Below are 16,072 nucleotides of genomic sequence, written 5' to 3'. Positions count from 1 at the left end.
CTAAACTTTGTCAAATTTTTGGTCCTAATAAGATGGCAGAGCATTTTTATATGTGCATTTAAATCAAAAGAATGATCACCTGCAAAATTTTATAATGAAATTGCTTCTTAAACTTAATTAAAAATCTAAAGGCTTTTATATAGCCATGGTACGTACTTCTCTTTCCAATGTTAGAAGAGGTTCCAAGTTCGAACCACTCCAAACTCAACCCTATTGATCAAAAAACCAATCAAACACTTTGTTTTAATAAAGAAAAAAAAGTCTTATTAGGGCATCAATTTTATTTTCACTATAGAAACCTTCTTTTGAGAAACCAACGTAGTTGCCATTCTTAACAAAATGATTGTGTTTCTCATTGATATAAGGTGTCCCAAACCAACGTACTCTCTCTCTCAAATTTCAAGACCTCCAATCAGATTCTATATTCTGCAAAATATGATCTCCCATGCAGCATGTCAACCATATTCCCAAATCTGATCAGTGCTGACCAGAAGAGATAACGATATCGCGGTGTCAAAGAGATACATTCAAACAACTCCCTTTTAACTTTTTGGATGGCAAGGCATAAGAATGCATGGCACTCACATGTTCATTTCTCTGAGAGGGTTCAACGTGTACACAGAATATTAATATATGTTCATTTCTCTCCTCATTTTTTTCTTCAACTTTCTGTGGCTATATATAGCATTCGCATCCCCACCATTTCTAATGCAAGAAACAATGGAAACTTAGATTGGCAAGCAATGATTTTTCTAAAGCATTGCATGGAAAAGAATAGAGTCTAACTGAGCCAAGGATGAATTGCCGGCATTGTATATATACGCCTCAAAATGCAATCTATATTTGTCGACCGGCAATTTGTTCTTGGCTATGTTGGGCTCTCTTCGTTCCATGCAATGCCATGACATAAGAGATGTGGAATTCGCAGATGAATTTCTTTTTCATTAGTTGTAAATGTCCAGAGGTAGCTACCTGCTCACTAACAGTATCATTTAGATCAATTGGTAAGGTTAATGCTAAGATGTTTTGGTGAAAAACCATTGTGAAATTTGTGATATAGAAAGTCAATTTTTGCAAACTACAGGCAAAATGGTCAATCCAGCCCATAAAACATGCACCTACCTTATTGCTCTAAAACTAATGGGAGATGAAAAACTATTGAGCAGGCCCGAAGAAAATAAACCCAATAGCAAATTTAAAATATAGATTGAATTTTACCTATTTTTTATTTTTAATTTTTTTTTTCACTTTCTTCTTATATTTAGATAGATTAAAAAAATGATTTATAGGCTTATGATATTATTTCATTTATATATATATAAAGCAAAAGGCGAGAATGGTGAGACATGAAAATTTAAGGGGAAAAACATTATAAAAGAAAAGGTTCATGACGTAAAATGAGATTCATAAAATAATTTGGGTGGCAAAATAATAATTAATCCAAAATTATGGTGTAATCCTGTTTTTTGTTGGAGCAAATGCTCTATAAAATATAAGCACCCTAAAAGAGTATAAAAGATAACAAGAAAACTGTTTAAAACTCAAATGTGAGAGGTAGGGACAATAACATAATCTTTATAAAAAATTGTGGACTGAACCAAACACATGGAAACAAAAGAAAGAGAGAAAAAATAATAATAATAATAAAAGAGGAATCTTGGACACCCATTTAATTTGCACAATGGTGTAATCCGTCTCCATATATAATATAGTTGGACGACAAAGTTAGTAATTTTCACTTTCATAGTATAATATCAATAAGTATCCACTTACATTACAACACGTAGACAAATATGTGACTATAGTTTTTGGTTATTAGTAAAACACTATTTAGTTGTACCTAGTACATTGTACAATGGGCCTACTTGGTATAAATTTTCAAGTTTTGAGCGCCTGAGACTCTCACTTGGATCAACATGGTATCAATAATCGATGAATGAATTAATGGTGGTGTATCAACAGAACGTTGGAACCCTTTTTTTTGTTGGATTTAATCTATACTAGCCCCTTGGCACATGCCTATTTTCTTTTTTCTTTTTTATTTTATTTTTAAAATTAAGACAAAATAATATGGGTAGTTATTTTCCATAAAAGTATGACCTATTATCTGATTTTGTTTTTATTTTTATTTTTTTTAATATGAAAAAATGTGAATTTACCATATTATCCTAATTTAATTAATAATTTCAATTCTTAATATTTGAATTAACCAAGGGTATTTTCTGGTATTTTGAATATTTTACCATTCTTTGCATTTTGCTTTATATATATATAGATATATAGCAAAAGGGAGAGAATTGTAAAACATCCAAAATACCATAAAATACACTTGGTTAATATAAACAAGAATTGAAATTATTAATTAAATAAAGATGATATGGTAAATTCACACTTTTTAATATTAAAAAAATTAAATTTAAAAGAAAAATCAGATCATAAATCTTATTTTTATGGAACACAACTATCCATTATCTTTTTTAATTCTAAAATAAATTTAAAAATTTTTAAAAAGTCTCTCATGACGAAACACTTGTAAAGAGACTATGAAAGTATATGTTTTATAAGATTGGGTAGGGAATTGAAACAAAAAGAAGCCCATTTTCTTATTTTCTTTTGTCAAAAGGCCTTTATTTTTCAAAAAGTGACATATGAATAAGTAAAGGGCCTGTTTTGGTTTTTCTTTTATGAGTGGGCTAAAAAAAATTTGGAGGCCCAGATGTTTTGTACATAAAATGAGATTCATAAAATAATTTGGGTGGCAAAATAATTAATCAAAAAATTATGGTATAAACCTTTTTTTTTTTTTTTAGCAAATGCTCTATAAAATAGAATCACCTAAAAGAGTATAAAAGATAGCAAGGAAACTATCTAAAATCCAATGTGAGAGGCAAGAATAATAGCATAATCTTTATAAATAAAAATTTGTGGCCTAAACTAAACACATGGAAACAAGAGAAAGAGGAGAAAGAAAGAAAGAAAGAAAAATAAAAAAAGTAATCTTGGACACCCCTTCAATTTGCACACAGAAATCGCAATGGTGTAATCCTTCTCCATATATAATATAGTTGAACGACAAAATTAGTATTTCTCACTTTCACGGTATAGTATCAATAGGTATCCAATTATACTATAGACAAGTATGTGGTTATTAGTAAAACATTATTTATTTGCACCTAGTACATTGTACAATGGGCCAACTTACTTGGTATAAATTTTCAAGTTTTGAGCGCCTCTGAGACTCACTTGGAAAAGCGTTTGTTTCTTTCTTTCATCAGTGATCACTGCACTCTTGGTTGTCCAAATTCCCTCATGGCAACCTCTAAGATTTTGGTCTTCTCCATATTCTTATCCCTATTATTCAGCAGAATTACTGCAGACCCACCGCTTCCAAACGACGGCGCTTCCGCTTCTGCTCCAGAGGTTGCTGGTTCGTCTCTGAAACTGAAACTTGAGTTACTCCAATTGAAGGTTTCACTTCTAGGTGATCATTTTCACACCTTCATTCTCATGTACTTTCTGGGTTTGTTTGCTTTCTGAGAAAATGTACGAAGCGAAAAAAATAAAAATCAACTTCAAAATTTTGAATTTTACGCTTGGTTGTTGCAATCATAATTTTTTTTGTTTTTTGGGTGAATGAATATTGAATGGGAATAACAGTCCCATGGTCTTAATGAATTGAATGTATAGTGAATATACAATTCCATATATCAGATTTTTATATGGCATTGGGTTTGTAATATTGTTTTTCCTTTTTGTTATAAGTAAAATAATCGTATGTTCTGTACATTTTGTTACTTGGAGGTTGTAGGAAAATAAAATATTTTTTACTATTGCACGTTTTCCTTACGTTGGGATTTGAATATGTGAAAATCCAATAGAAGGAATATATGGGATTGAAGTTTTTTTCTAGTGTTTTGGTATGGGTGGAGCAAAGTTTTTTGTTTTCTGGAAACCAATTGCAAACTGCAGAGTGTTCAGTTAGTTTCATTCGGTTTCTCAGAGTCCTGAAGAGGGTTGAGCCGTAAAGATGCAATTGAAAGAAGAAGTGTTTGTAGTACGAGTTAGTCCTGCATTCCTCTTCTGCAATTGAACTCAATACTGACTCCCCATTATATTTGTAGTGTTAACATTTTGATAAAATAGGTTAGTCCATTGAGGTGCTCCCAGATTCAATGATTCTAGACCTGAGATAGTATGTCTTATAAAACAAAATAATTATTAGGGAACTCAAACGATCGATAATGTAGTAAGTGCACTAACTTGAAACTTTGTTTTACATAATTGGCTACTATTTCAGTTCATTCTTTTGTCTATTTTCATGACGTTCCTATTCTCATGTTGTTGAAGAATCAAGCCTTGATGAGAAAAACCATGAACTGAAAGAAAAGGATGAAAGTATTAGACAGATGGAGAAGATTATTCAAGAGAAATCAAACAGCATTGCATCAATACAAAGTGGGATAGAGTCTGTCCAGGTGAGGTTATAGTATATTCTTACATTGTCTTTCAGTTTCAAGGCTAAAATCACTCTCTGGTACCATATAGTTCAGTTCACAGAGCTGTTAAATCATGAAGCCACTGTTTGGTTCCATTAGTTTTGTGGCAGAAGTATGGAAAGTGATTAAGATGTGTTTTCTTAGTGGAATAAAGTGGTTAAGAAGTGTGTCTTTGTTAACATTATCGATCCTTCACTGGAGGGTCCATTTCTGTTTTTTTTACTCATTCTATTTAGTCAACAAGTGGGGTGTAGATTATGTCTCTATGTAAACAATGGGCCTCTGTTTCTGGAAAATAAGATAGGCTTGCTACACCCCATTTGACAAGATTCTGATTTATCTGTTCTCTCTTTTCTTTTGGTTAGGGAAGAGACTCTTTAGATGTTGTGGTACTTACAGATAAGTCACATGTGAAGGCTGGTGGGCTTGAGAAGCAGGTTAGTTTTCCTTAAACTAGCTCTAATATCAATATCATGTCTTCTTGCATAGCTAATGTTTTAGTCTTCATGACAGGTTAAAAGACTTAGGGAGGACATCATAATGCAAAATAAGAGAAAAGATGAACTGGAAACCCGAGCAAGTATAGCTGAGCAGAAAATCCATGAACTGAGTTTGAAATTAGAAAATGTAAGTACTGTGCTTTTTCCTTCTTTCTTGGAAGGCCTATATTACAGTTTCTGTCTTAGTAACTTTCACTTTCCTTCTCTTTCCACATTAATGACTTTCAAGTTGGGGTTACAATCCATAATTTGTTATTCACAGAAAACATAGTTTTATCCGACATACATACATACATGATAGAATCAGAACAGAATTCTGAGATATTGAACAGTGAATTCATGAAATTATGTGTCTAGCTATTCCATTTAATTAAGCTGAACTTTTAGTTCATATTAGTGCTTTACTTTATAACTAAAAAGGGTTATGCTGGACCAAATAGATAATCTTAACAGACAAAAACTTTGATACAGTTTAAAGGGCCTTTTGATTGATTGAAGTAATGGACTGCTCAGTATACATTACTTATCTCCATAATCCAATAAATTGAGCCAAAATTCAGAACTATGATGCTAATTTGTGATCAAGGTCCTACATATAACTAGACTTAACTTGTAATCAAGTTCAGTTTTCCATGGATGCAAAACAAAAAATTGTGGAAGGGGACTTTGGTATGAGAAATTTTCCTCTCTAATTCTCTTTCTATTCCTTCTCAGCTTCAAAAAGTTAATGATGGACAGAAGATCGGAATTCGCAGAACTGAACGTGATCTTCAAGCGGCAGAGGTTTTCTGTCCGTTTATTTGCTACATGAAATTTTCTATTGCTAGATTATGGTATTAATTTTATGATATCTCAGGAAGAAATGATGAAGGAAAAATTTGGGATCTCTTCAATATCTAGAGATTTTACAGAGGTAAGCAAATGGCAATGTTATAATTTTCTAATGCCTGGTGTTTTTTGCAACATTTTTATTGTTATCTCTCTAGTTACACCCCATTTGTTCAAAAACTTGTGGCCTTTCACCTCTGTCAATCAAACTAGTGGAACAATAAACTTATCGATTGCCTACCGTGCAGATTTGGTTATAGCCTTATCTTATTATTCACTGGTAAATTTTGAACTTGGATAGCATTGAAGCATGTCATATTCTTGTTATCATCTAAATCTATTTTCTTAATTAAGTTTTCCATATCACTGATAGTAATATCTTGGATCCATAATCAGGCCCATGGAGGATGGCTTCTGCATACGTTTGCAGTTCATATAGGCAATTTTCAGGTAAATTTTATGCAGTTTAGTGGGTTCACAATATCAGCCTAATTCATGACTAAGTGTTTACATGCAGTCATACATCGCGACTTACTGGAACGAGCTTGGAAGACCAGCCTTGGATCTGGGAATTGAAAAGGTGTGTCTGTGGTTTTCCACAAATTGTATTTGCTAAGCTTCTGTCAATAAAGATGTTGAGTTTCCAGGTGAATCTTTAACTAAAGAGAACTAGCGTCTTGTAAGCTAGAATTGCTAAGCTTTTTTTTCAAACAATGGGAAACAGCTAAGCATTTATTTATTTATTTGCGCTTCTCAGGCCTTAGAGATGAAAACTCAAGTTGAGGTTTGGGCTGAGCTCAACATTGAAAGCTTCAGAACAGTATGTTATCCCCAACATTTCTTATGAATTCTCAACAAATGATTTGATGTTGTCTTTGCTTCATCAGTCCAGACTATGGTTTGATTTTGAAATGCTAATTCTCAAGCTTTATAGTTTTCCTTCTATTGAGGCGCTAATGCATTACTACTGTCTTGATTCCTACAAAAGTTGTTATTCAAAGTCTATCGTTGCTTTAGCTAATAGAGGAACTGATAGCGTCTTACTAGATTCCTTCCATTTTCATGTTTATCCGTTTTATGAATTTGAAGATTATTATCTTCTATGTTTATCTAGGTATTTGTTGGTGTTTATCTTAGTTAATTTACAAATGTCTATCCCGTTGTGCTAGCCTATATAACTAGGCCATTATGTTTCAGTGTATTCTGACTTGGTTAATGAATTAAGATTACACTTTTTTCTGATATCAATGTCAATCTCCCAACCATTTCTTCTAATTCTCTGAGTGTTATCTTTTTCTTTACTAATCTACACCAGGAACGTTTCAGAAAGTATCATGTGGAGCTTTCATTCCAGTTTCAAGATGTTTATAATGTAACTTGGCATCAGTTATGAATCAAAACTTTGTAGATACCCTATACTAAAAATGGATTATGGTAGTAGATGATGAATTTGAGTATGCTAGTATAAACCATGAGATATGGTTCTTACTTGGACAACTAATATGAGCGTTGCCAATATTCCAAGTGTATGTGCAGAGCCTTTACAAGTATGAGAACTACTAGGGGAAATTTAGACAAATTCAGTTTCAATATGCTTTATGAATGGAATCAAACATGCAGTATTTACAGACAATGGATATGGGACCTATTGTGGGACATACAACACAATACACGTTAAGCTTCCTACATCAAATATTGGCATTGTGCTGCTATTTGTGTACATCGTTTTTGGCCAAGTTTCTGAAGGTATGATGGTCCCTCAGTTTTTGGCCAAGTTTCAGAAAAGAACTGTCCGTTTAGGGATTAAGTGGTAGATCTCGCTAAATTGCACAGAGACCTTTTGAGATAAAAACCCCACACCTGGACGGATCCATGGGCCTGATCAACCCCGGATGGACCTTGGTGGTTAATTTAGGGACAATATCGGTGCAACTATAACACAATAGACAAGCTAAGAGGATGTGTGCCCAACACCTTGGAACATATTATTTGCCAGATCAAGGTTAACTTTGTGCACCTATGAGGGTGGTCCAAAGATGAGATTCTTCGTTATAGATGTTGAATCGTAACTCTTGTAATTGTAAATGTAAAACCTTTGTATTGGGTACTAATACTATATCAAGGAAACCTTAAAATTTGAAAAGGAACGTAAAACAGGCAGAGGTTTATCTGATTCATAATCAAAGTTCTGAAGTGATAGTATCAGTCATGGTGTTTGACATGATTCTCTTTTCTGCATAGTGGGTGTTCTGTTAGCTTTTCTATTTTACATTTTGAGCGAAGTTGGTAACGTTTCTAACTCTCCCTCTGTTAATTTGAAGAAATGGATCCCAAGTTTGAAGAAACAGTCTTTTGCATTTATAGCCTATCTTAAACCACATATTCAGTCCATCGCTACAAATACTGTTGATGTCTATCATTCATCAAAGAGTTCTATAGCACCACTTGTTTTCAAGGTGCAAAAGTTGGCAGATCCTTACATTCAGGTAAGCCCTTCATGAGACTTTAGCTCATTAATTGCATAGATTAGATGGATGGAATTCCTTCTTATGGCATTTCTATGTTGTGGCAGGAAGCTAAGAAATTTACCGACCCATACATTGATCAGGTTGCAATGGTGACAAGACCACATTTAGATAAAGTATCTGTTGTTTTGCAGCCTTGTGCAGAAAAAGTAATCTATGCATATGGACAATTCATCAGAACTGCAACATTTTACCATCATGAGGTATGACTTCGTACTTATGTTTTTATGTATAACATTAATACCTAATTTAATCTTGAAACACAAGAAGGAGATGCAGCATGATATATGGTGCCGCTAGGATTTTAGTTTGGTTACAGAAACTAAAAGGGAAAAAAATCCTTGGGATGTGACAACTTTGGGGAACACAAATTTTTAAAAGGCGTCAAAGGACTAAGAAGGAACTGATGTTTTTGCTTCTGTGTATCTCAATTATTGTTTATCTGTTCATGACAGAGAAAGGAGAGGGGAATAGTAGAAAAGAATCAAAATTAAGAAAATAAAAAAGAAGGGGGCTAAAGATGAATGCTTGCATGATATATCATATACAGTATCCTTCTCTTAAGTAATTACATATTTTTATTTTGCATCTATCAATGATTTTGTTCCATGGAATTTCAAAAATGTAAACATCAACTTTTAGAAAATTATGCAGATCGAGACGTAAATACCTAAGGACCCGGCTAACTCTCCATATGAGTGGTAGCTAGATCTATGATTGTCTCATACTAGTTTATAAAATCCATTTCATTATGACAGGTTGAAGAAATGCTAAAAGGTAATGAGTTCACGCAATCGCTTGCAAGTATGGAAGTGGCATGGTTTGCGGTATGTATTTAACTAATATGGTGTAAATGTAACATCACTTATTTTATATTATATGTTCTCTAGTAAGGTTATTAAATATCAATACACAGCTACAACTTTTTGTCCTTAACTTATTTCTATTGTTGAGGGCGGGGGTGGGGTATAAATCCTGTTATTTGCTATCTGAAATATATATCTAATAGTTTCTTCTTCTTCTCTTTCCCCAATTGACATAGGCCGCTGCTTTACTAGCCCTGCCTGCAGTTTTCCTGTTTAAGTTGTATTCGGCTATTTTCAGGTTAGTTTTATTCAACATTCATCATCTTTTCAGGTTAGTTGTATTCAGTAATCTTCAGGTTAGAAGGAAGTAAAGTTGAAGTGATGTAATTTACTCTTTTTAACTATGAAGTCATGCTTGAATTGTGCAGAAAAAAGACAAAGAAGCGGAGTTATAGTTCCCAAGAAAACCACACACGTCGCAGGCTCAAGCGTTCCTATTCTGCAAAGTGAAGTACATTAGGTAACTAGATGCTTTCTAAATATTGTTTCCTATGAATATTTATCTGGGAGTAATTTTGATTTGTTTTTGGGAATGGTTTGATGCCATGCTTGCATAGCAACTGGCTTGGGATGTGCTGGGTGTTTTCATCTTTTTACCTTCTCACTTTATGGTCTGAAGCTTCTTTGCCAAAGATACTCGAGTAGTATTTGTTTTGTTTCCTTTGGTAAAGCCATGTCTATGTATATATCCTTTCAACACCTAAATTTTACATGGTTACTTTTATTTTAACAATATAATACAAAATATAAATGAACAAGATTGAAGTTTTCATTCAAAGCCGATGTTGATTCTGTTAGTAGCTCTGCTACATTAGAAATTTTGTGATTGTAGTGATCATTTTGCAGATGTTTGATCCCTTGGTTACTTTGAGGTACTTGATCATAACCTAATAAAGTTACTTTCATTTACTGCAGATGGAAAGTTTCCCATTTATCCCAAAATCAAGGCTTTGTTGAATTCGGGAGCCTTTCGTCACTTGAATCAGATGCTACATTCAAAATCAAACATTGTATTGTGCAGATAAAAAATGATTGAAATTTCTTACTTAGGAATCAACACGCCCAAGTCAATTAGAAGTTCAGGGATGACGGATATTAGACTATATGTAGTTTCTTTTTTCTTTTTCCCCTGAGAAAATTACAGATGAAATGAGGTTTATGTATTTCTAATATTTTCTATTTTTCCTTTTGCATCCCATTTAGAAAGCCTTCTCTTGAGTGAGAGTTTCTTTAGTTAGAGAGCCATCTGAGAAACGATTCTCGATATTCTGTTTTTGATACTCTAAAAAAGACTCCGATTACAAAACCAAATTATAAATTGGCTATATATTGTGTCAATGTCATAACAAAATTTCTTGGTTTTCAAACCAAAAGTTTAATATTTTATCAACAAAACCATGGGTTAATACACATTTTATCCTAAGAATATTGGAAATGCATGCTTCTACTGCTGCACAAATTGGAAGTATTGAAAGGCCAGTTTTTTTAGCATGATGGTCTGTATTAACAAGTAGGGTAGGACACTAATTAACAATGACAAGCCTAATATTTCCTAATTAAAGCATGTAAACAAGGAATTTTGAGCCTCTGCATTTAGGTTCCGTGTATTTACGTGCATTTCGATATATCTAAGCCATTTAACCAGTCTAACGATATAACTCATGACATGTCATCAAATTTTTAAATCAGATTTTTTCATTTTTTATTTATTTCCAAAATTGATGTAAACCCTAACCTTAATGCGAGTGTGTTTTTTGTTCTCTCTCGCGAGTGTACTTTTTTTTCCTTCTTCAACTTCTTTCTTCCTGGGAAGCATAGAAAAACAGTGGGAGAAACTAGCCATTTTTCCAGCTGAAACATTAAAATAAGTCGAATACAAAACCAAACTTCTCAAATTAATTGAGAAAGAGAATGAACAACTCTTTTAAACAATGAATTCATCTCCATTACACACCTAAATGCAACTAAAATTCATGATAGTCTCAAAAATCCTTCAATCTCTCATGTGGTTTACATCACCATTACACATGCTCATGTCATCTTTGCTTCATGCGTTAAAATTAACCTCAATGTGGTTGCAACACAACATTACCAAGAAGAGAGCACGTTACCAGGAAGAAATAAGTTGAAGAAGAAAAAAAAAAAGTGGGAGGGAAGAGAGCACGACCAGGAAGAAACAAGTGAAAAAACATAAGAGGAGAAAGTACGCTACAAGAGGACGCTCACGAGAGATCCAAAACAAAAACAAACAAAAAAAGGCTCGCGTTAAACTAACCTTAACGCCATTATGGTTAGGGTTTACATCAGTTTTGCAAATATAAATAAAATAAAATAACCTGATTTAAAAATTTAATGACATGTCATGTGTTAAGTCGTTAGATTGGTAGAATGGCTTAGATTTACTGAAATGCAGATAAACGCCCGGGCCTAAGAGGCTCAGGATTCGTAAAGAAGCTCAAGCTAAAAAGACTAGCTTAGAAATAACACATATTTCCTAAGATTAGTATGATCAAGCAATTAAACATATGAGCTAAAATATCAACTTCCACTTACTGAGAAAAACATGACAATCATAAATATCGTTCGTAAGTCACCTATTTCATTTCAAGTAACTAAGCCCTCTGCCATCTAACAACATTGTTTCTCATTTCTTCATAAAACAAAAATGACAGTAATCCAACACCGCATCCCATCCCCGCAAAATCATTCTCTTATACACATTTAGTGAAAACAAATTATGCAAGAAAACCACTAACTTCTATCCAACCATCTTGCTCACTTGCTATCGGTGAAATCTGCATCAATAACATCTCCATCAGGTCCCTTGCCGGACGATGATTCTGAAGGTCCACCAGCTTCGGCACCAGGTGGAGTTGGCCCTGCACCAGCACCAGCACCGGGAGCGCCAGGCTGGTTGTAAAGAGACTGGCCAAGCTGCATTACTTCCTGGTTAAGGGCAGCGATGGCATCTTTTATTGCTTGAGTTGAACCCCCGGCAACTGACTCCTTGAGCTCTCCAAGTTTTGCCTCAACCTTCTCTTTAACTCCGGCTGGAACCTTGTCTCCCAGCTCTTTCAGCTGCTTCTCAGTCTGGTAGACAACAGAATCAGCCTGGTTCTTTGTGTCAATCGCCTCTCTCTTCTCCTTGTCCTCCTTGGCAAACCGCTCGGCTTCACTAACCATCCTCTCCACCTGTATGTTTTCAGACATTTCCATCAAAATAATTCAAGACTTAGACACAGTAAAGGCATGCCTAGACTTCAGCTCCAAATATAATATCAGGAAGCTGGCAAATATTTTACTTGCTAGTTAACAACATAGACATACCTCATCACTAGGCAAGGTGCTGGCACCAGTAATTGTGATGTCTTGCTTCTTCCCTGTGCCCTTATCCACAGCAGCAACCGAGAGAATACCGTTGGCATCAATGTCAAATTTGACTTCAATTTGAGGAACCCCACGCGGCGCAGGCGGGATACCATCCAAACGGAAGCTCCCAAGAGATTTGTTATCTCTAACAAATTCTCTTTCCCCTTGAAGTACATTAATCTCCACACTTGTCTGTCCATCTGCAGCTGTTGAGAACACCTCTGACTTAGAGGTAGGTAGCGTTGTGTTTCTTGGAATGATCTTTGTCATGACCCCACCAAGGGTCTCCAAACCCAATGACAGTGGAGTCACATCCAAGAGCACAATGTCACTGACATCACCAGCTAATACACCAGCCTAGAATCATTAAAATAAAAAGTATCACAGGTCAGATATATAGTAACACAAACTGTCTCATGAATAAAAGAACCAATAACTTTAGAAAGCATTATATCCGTTAACAAAACAAAAGAAAAGAAGCTTTGTCCCCTCACAATTCAGAAAAATGCTAAATCACACCACAATGGGCATAGCCTGTAGATGGAAATCATAGACCCACCTGAACTGCAGCCCCTAAGGCAACAACTTCATCAGGATTAACTGTAACATTTGGTTCCTTCCCTGTCACCTTCCTTACAAGCTCCTGCACAGCTGGTATACGTGTTGAACCACCAACAAGTATCACCTCATCTATATCTTTCCAGGCGAGTTTTGCATCCCTCAAGGAGGTTTCAACAGGTGTTCGAAGCCTAAAATAAAATTTAAATGAAAACTTTACTATAGAATCAAATATTTCCAGGGTCCATAGAACCACAAATTATACCCCTAAATATGGCAACCAAAAAGCACCCTGCAACCCTAAGCACCAAATAGGATATCTTGATATTAGCAACAGAAGGAGCTACAGCAAAATATGCAGATATCCATAGTCTTTGCATGTTGAAACAACAGTTCACACCTGTCAAGCAGATCTGAGCACAACTCCTCAAACTTGGCCCTTGTAAGGGTTGTCTCAATGTGCTTGGGACCATCAGCAGTCGCAGTAATGAAAGGCAGACTGCAACAAAACAATTATCACCAATAAAACATTGTTAGAAATGAAAACAGCCCAGAGAGCTGCAAAACGCTTCACAGACAAAGTAAAGGTTCTCAGATATTTGCAACGAACCTAATGTTAGCCTGAGTCAAAGATGACAACTCCATCTTGGCTTTCTCAGCTGTCTCTGTCAGCCGCTGAAGAGCTTGTTTATCCTTCAACAGATCTATTCCTTCATTTCTTTTGAAGTCTGCAGCAAGCCAGTCAACAACCCTCTGTACAATAACATCATTATCAGAACCATCCTTATCACTATTTAGACCTCAAAACTTCACACAAAGGAGATAAATTTTTTTAATGTAAAAAGATTCAAGTGTACAGTCATAGCATTACATAATTAATAAATAAAAAATCCCTACCTTATCGAAATCATCACCACCCAAATGCGTATCTCCAGAAGTAGATAGCACTTCAAACACACCATCACCAACCTCCAGTACTGTAATGGAAGAAGAACAAGTTAGAAAAATTATCTATGCAATGAAAAAATTTATAAATAAATCTAATAACACCACCAAAACCAACAATTTAAATACAGAATTGGCTAGGGAACATATCCCAGGAACAAACATTATACCTGAGACATCAAAAGTACCACCTCCAAGGTCAAATACCAAGATAGTTTCATTGTTCTTCCTGTCAAATCCATATGCTAATGAGGCAGCAGTGGGCTCATTTATGATCCTAAGAACTTCCAAACCAGCAATACGACCAGCATCTTTTGTAGCAGTCCTTTGAGAATCATTGAAGTAAGCAGGCACAGTGACCACTGCTTTAGTGACTTTATCATTCAGAAACTTTGAAGCATCATCCACAAGCTTCCTCAAAACCTAAACCAGTGATAAAAGGAATTAAAAATAAGACAATCAGAGTATTACACTGGTTTTGAAAACAAATCAAATTCTATTAACAGAATCATGCAAATAGCTTCAGAAGGTAACGACATTTTTTATGGAAAACAAGTAATGCCCAAATGTTTTAATGTTTAACAAATTCACGTTAAAAGACAAGTACAAACGTCCTTAGAACTTAACTAGTTACCCCATTATACCCAGTTATCTACCGCCCACTTATTAAGTCTGGCTCAGGGTGGGCAAATGAAAATAAGAAGATTTGCCACCCATAATTCCAAGCCAGAGGTTTCCATGTGAAAAACAATCAAACTTACAACCCAGATGTGCCAAGAACACGCAATTTCCCAGCATTGCACTGAAGCATCACAATTTAGCAATCCATCCAGTCTCAGTTGTGCCTAGTTTTACTCACAGCTCATTCAATGCAAGTTATACACTGTCCATACATTACCATCCAACAAAATTACCAGTAAATTTCATGTTTTTCTTCCATTTTCCCAGCATACAAACAAACCCATATACAAATTCCACAAAACCCATCACCAAAACCATTGACTACCAAGAAATGACTTCAAAATCTTATTTTCTATAAATCAAAACAGCAGAAGACAACAGATTACTCCAAAAATTCACCCCATTTCTATTCTCTTACTTTTCCCAATACCTAAAGAGACCCAAATAAGTAAATTTGGACAAAAAATCACCAAAAACACAGAAGCAAACAAAACCCAAACACAAATATCCCACAAAATTATACCTGAGCTGAAATTTCTTCAGCGGCAAACTGTTTCCCAATAGCAGGACAATCAAGCTTAACATTCCCATTTTCATCCCTAACAACTTTGTACGACACCTGCTTAGACTCCTCGTCCACCTCAGACATCTTCCTCCCAATGAACCTCTTCACGGAGAAGAAGGTGTTCTCCGGGTTCACAACGGCTTGTCGTTTGGCAATCTGCCCCACAAGCCTATCTCCGTTCTTCGTATACGCCACCACGGACGGCGTCGTCCTCTGACCCTCAGCGTTAGTCACTATGGTGGGCTTCCCACCCTCCATAGCCCCAACAGCTGAGTTAGTCGTCCCCAAATCGATACCCACAACTTTCTCGTTGACTATGCGGAGCGGCCCGACCCTTCGAACGCCGCTGGATCTCAGGCTCATAAAGCCCTTCAACGGCGTCGTTTGGCCGAGCCTCTGGCCCAAAAACACCGTCCTCGGGGTTGTGAAATTGGGCCTCTTGAATGAAGAGCCAGGCGCAGTGCCGAGGACGTTGATTTGAGCGGTGGAGGAAGCCATTGCTGAAAGTGTTTTAAGGTGAATTAGGGTTTTTACAATCTGTATAGAAACCCTAAAACTACCCTAGGAATTGGGAGGAGGCGAAGATAGAGGACACAGAGAGAGAGAGTTGGGTGGGAGCTTAGCTTTGAGACTGGTAGAGCGGCGGAGTGTGAAGCGTGAGAAGATAAGAGAGGAAGAGAAGAGACGAGAAGAAAACGGTAGAACTTTCTTGTTATCGCCTTTTTTTATCTGTCCGTTT

General features: G+C 35.5%; 2 protein-coding genes across 4 annotated transcripts; one reads left to right on the top strand and one right to left on the bottom strand.

The window, feature by feature from the left end:
* Positions 1 to 3,201: 3,201 nt before the first annotated feature.
* Positions 3,202 to 10,392, top strand: LOC103323700 (uncharacterized). Of its 3 annotated transcripts, none has more exons than XM_089045741.1 (15): positions 3,202 to 3,427; positions 4,348 to 4,475; positions 4,862 to 4,933; positions 5,010 to 5,123; positions 5,711 to 5,779; positions 5,853 to 5,909; positions 6,221 to 6,274; positions 6,342 to 6,404; positions 6,582 to 6,644; positions 8,146 to 8,310; positions 8,397 to 8,552; positions 9,108 to 9,176; positions 9,392 to 9,453; positions 9,584 to 9,675; positions 10,131 to 10,392. In XM_089045741.1, exons 1-14 carry the CDS (start codon positions 3,310 to 3,312, stop codon positions 9,663 to 9,665), a joined length of 1,272 nt encoding a protein of 423 aa, XP_088901867.1. In that variant the 5' UTR covers positions 3,202 to 3,309; the 3' UTR covers positions 9,666 to 9,675; positions 10,131 to 10,392. The 3 variants fall into 3 exon arrangements, with proteins under 3 accessions (XP_088901867.1, XP_088901866.1, XP_008223928.3); XM_089045740.1 differs by having other exon boundaries at positions 3,202 to 3,481; positions 4,913 to 4,933; XM_008225706.3 differs by having other exon boundaries at positions 3,203 to 3,481.
* A 1,349-nt stretch (positions 10,393 to 11,741) lies between these two features.
* Positions 11,742 to 16,072, bottom strand: LOC103323674 (stromal 70 kDa heat shock-related protein, chloroplastic). Its single transcript, XM_008225683.3, has 8 exons — positions 15,292 to 16,072; positions 14,258 to 14,510; positions 14,040 to 14,119; positions 13,753 to 13,895; positions 13,543 to 13,641; positions 13,144 to 13,333; positions 12,543 to 12,941; positions 11,742 to 12,407 (listed from the first exon to the last, which is right to left on the bottom strand). The coding sequence occupies exons 1-8, from the start codon at positions 15,829 to 15,831 to the stop codon at positions 11,991 to 11,993; spliced, it is 2,121 nt and encodes a 706-aa protein (XP_008223905.2). The 5' UTR covers positions 15,832 to 16,072; the 3' UTR covers positions 11,742 to 11,990.

The sequence above is a fragment of the Prunus mume genome, linkage group LG2 (genome assembly GCF_029339155.1).
Source record: "Prunus mume cultivar Tortuosa linkage group LG2, ASM2933915v1, whole genome shotgun sequence".
Classification (NCBI taxonomy): domain Eukaryota; kingdom Viridiplantae; phylum Streptophyta; class Magnoliopsida; order Rosales; family Rosaceae; genus Prunus; species Prunus mume.
The sequence above is the reverse complement of the archived record's forward strand: the minus strand, read 5'-3'. Positions and strand labels throughout refer to the sequence as shown.

What these genes read in the sequence shown, in the direction of transcription:
- LOC103323700 (XM_008225706.3), top strand. Translation starts at nt 3,310, where the DNA reads ATGGCAACCTCTAAGATTTTGGTCTTCTCCATATTCTTATCCCTATTA. An exon ending in ATTGAAGGTTTCACTTCTAG is followed by an intron (nt 3,482 to 4,347) that starts GTGATCATTTTC and finishes ATGTTGTTGAAG; the next exon opens with AATCAAGCCTTGATGAGAAA. An exon ending in ACATTGAAAGCTTCAGAACA is followed by an intron (nt 6,645 to 8,145) that starts GTATGTTATCCC and finishes GTTAATTTGAAG; the next exon opens with AAATGGATCCCAAGTTTGAA.
- LOC103323674 (XM_008225683.3), bottom strand. Translation starts at nt 15,831, where the DNA reads ATGGCTTCCTCCACCGCTCAAATCAACGTCCTCGGCACTGCGCCTGGC. An exon ending in TTGACTCAGGCTAACATTAG is followed by an intron (nt 13,642 to 13,752) that starts GTTCGTTGCAAA and finishes GTTTTGTTGCAG; the next exon opens with TCTGCCTTTCATTACTGCGA. An exon ending in GCACCTTGCCTAGTGATGAG is followed by an intron (nt 12,408 to 12,542) that starts GTATGTCTATGT and finishes GAAAACATACAG; the next exon opens with GTGGAGAGGATGGTTAGTGA.